Here is a 1,463-nt window from a genome sequence, read left to right on the forward strand (position 1 = left end):
ACCACCAAGGACACCAAACCTTTTTCTGCTGGCAGACAGCTTAACTGGAGCTTCATCCAGGAACCTATATTTGGATTTGATTATGAATTGAGGAGTTTGGAATGAGCACACTGTGGAAATCATAAGTCAACGCTTCTTCTTTGTTTTTGATGTAGGATTTACAATATGTCTACCTGACCGTACTCTGTGCTGCTGTGGAGTGAGGACAAAACATGGTTTAAGCTAATGATTATTCCTTTATCAAAAATAACCTGAGTACCTCAACAGTACTTTAGAATGCTGCTACCTTCATTGTATGAGCTGTGTCCTAGCTCTAAAAGAGGTTGACCAATGAAGCCATGGGACTCAGCCAGAGCTTTACAAGTATGTGGTGAAAGCTGTGATACATTTATTTTGGGGGAACTGAATATTTTTGTGTTGCACCCTGATGGAGTAATTTCTGAAGTTAGAAACATTGATGGGGATAATTTTAGCCCAGTAAATAATGTTTGATGTATGAAAATGTCTGATTTAGTGGTAAATAATTTCCATTTTTCTAGTCCCTAGATCTAGTCTCTTGACCTGTAGTGTTCAGTAGTGTTATGTTTTTGGACTAGCTAGGCACTTGTTTTTACACTCACTCATCTAACTAAAGGAATGTTTAGTGAACTGTACTTGTTGGGAGATGCTGTAGTGGCTCAGTCCAACATAACTAACTATACCAAGCTTCAGATGGGTGTCCTTCCCTGCACTACCTCCACCTTCGCCTGACACTTCCAGTCAGACACACTAACACCAGTGGGTGTATATTAGCCTAGTCAGTCCCCTGCAGGGCTTGAGCTGGGCCTGCAGCACTTCCTACCCTCCTCCTGTATTTGAGTTAGCCGGGCCCCCGCCTGTACTGTGGGAGCCCCTCATCCTCAGCCTGGACCCTGTCTCCCCCTCACCCTGCCTGGTGCTGCTGCACTCGGCTCTGCTTCTGCTGGCCGAGGATGATGTGGCAATGCCATGTGTCGTCCTCTGAGTGCCGCTGCTACCGGCTGAACGGCTTCTCACTGCTGAAGCGCTTCCCTCTCTCGGCAGATGGGGCCTGTGGTAAAGCCCTGGACCAGCCGGTGGGAGAGTGGCTGGGGGCCGGACGAGAGCAAGTTCCTGCTCAATGGCTTTGATGACCTACGATTCATGGTGAGTCACCTGCACCACGTCATCTCGGGTCGTTTCACTTTACATCACTCTGTCTCTCCCTCTGTCAGCCTAGCTGCATTAGTCTTTTTGTGTCAGCACTCTGCTCTGTTTAGCTCTCTGTTGGTCTATGCTTCTCTCTCAGTAGCTCCCCTTCTCATCTTCTCCCACTCACCATGCACCTTTTCTCTTTCTTCTCCTCCCCTTCATAACTCCTTTTCACCTCTGTGTGATGCATGATCCTGCTAAGATTTATGGCCCCTTGCTTACCAGCCTGTCACCAATGGCAAGAGAAATGACAA

The 1,463-nt window shown here is 47.3% G+C and overlaps 1 protein-coding gene across 1 annotated transcript in view; it reads left to right on the forward strand.

Annotated features, from left to right (window-relative positions):
- The first annotated feature begins 381 nt into the window (after positions 1 to 381).
- The window catches only part of anks1ab (ankyrin repeat and sterile alpha motif domain containing 1Ab), a 25,671-nt gene continuing 24,589 nt past the window's right edge, over positions 382 to 1,463 (forward strand). The window contains 2 exon segments of the mRNA XM_020591360.1: positions 382 to 1,114; positions 1,116 to 1,164. Of these exon segments, the coding sequence (XP_020447016.1) occupies positions 972 to 1,114; positions 1,116 to 1,164 (192 nt within the window). The 5' untranslated portion in view covers positions 382 to 971.

The sequence above is a fragment of the Monopterus albus genome, unplaced genomic scaffold, assembly GCF_001952655.1.
Source record: "Monopterus albus unplaced genomic scaffold, M_albus_1.0 scaffold1.1, whole genome shotgun sequence".
In the NCBI taxonomy this organism is placed as follows: domain Eukaryota; kingdom Metazoa; phylum Chordata; class Actinopteri; order Synbranchiformes; family Synbranchidae; genus Monopterus; species Monopterus albus.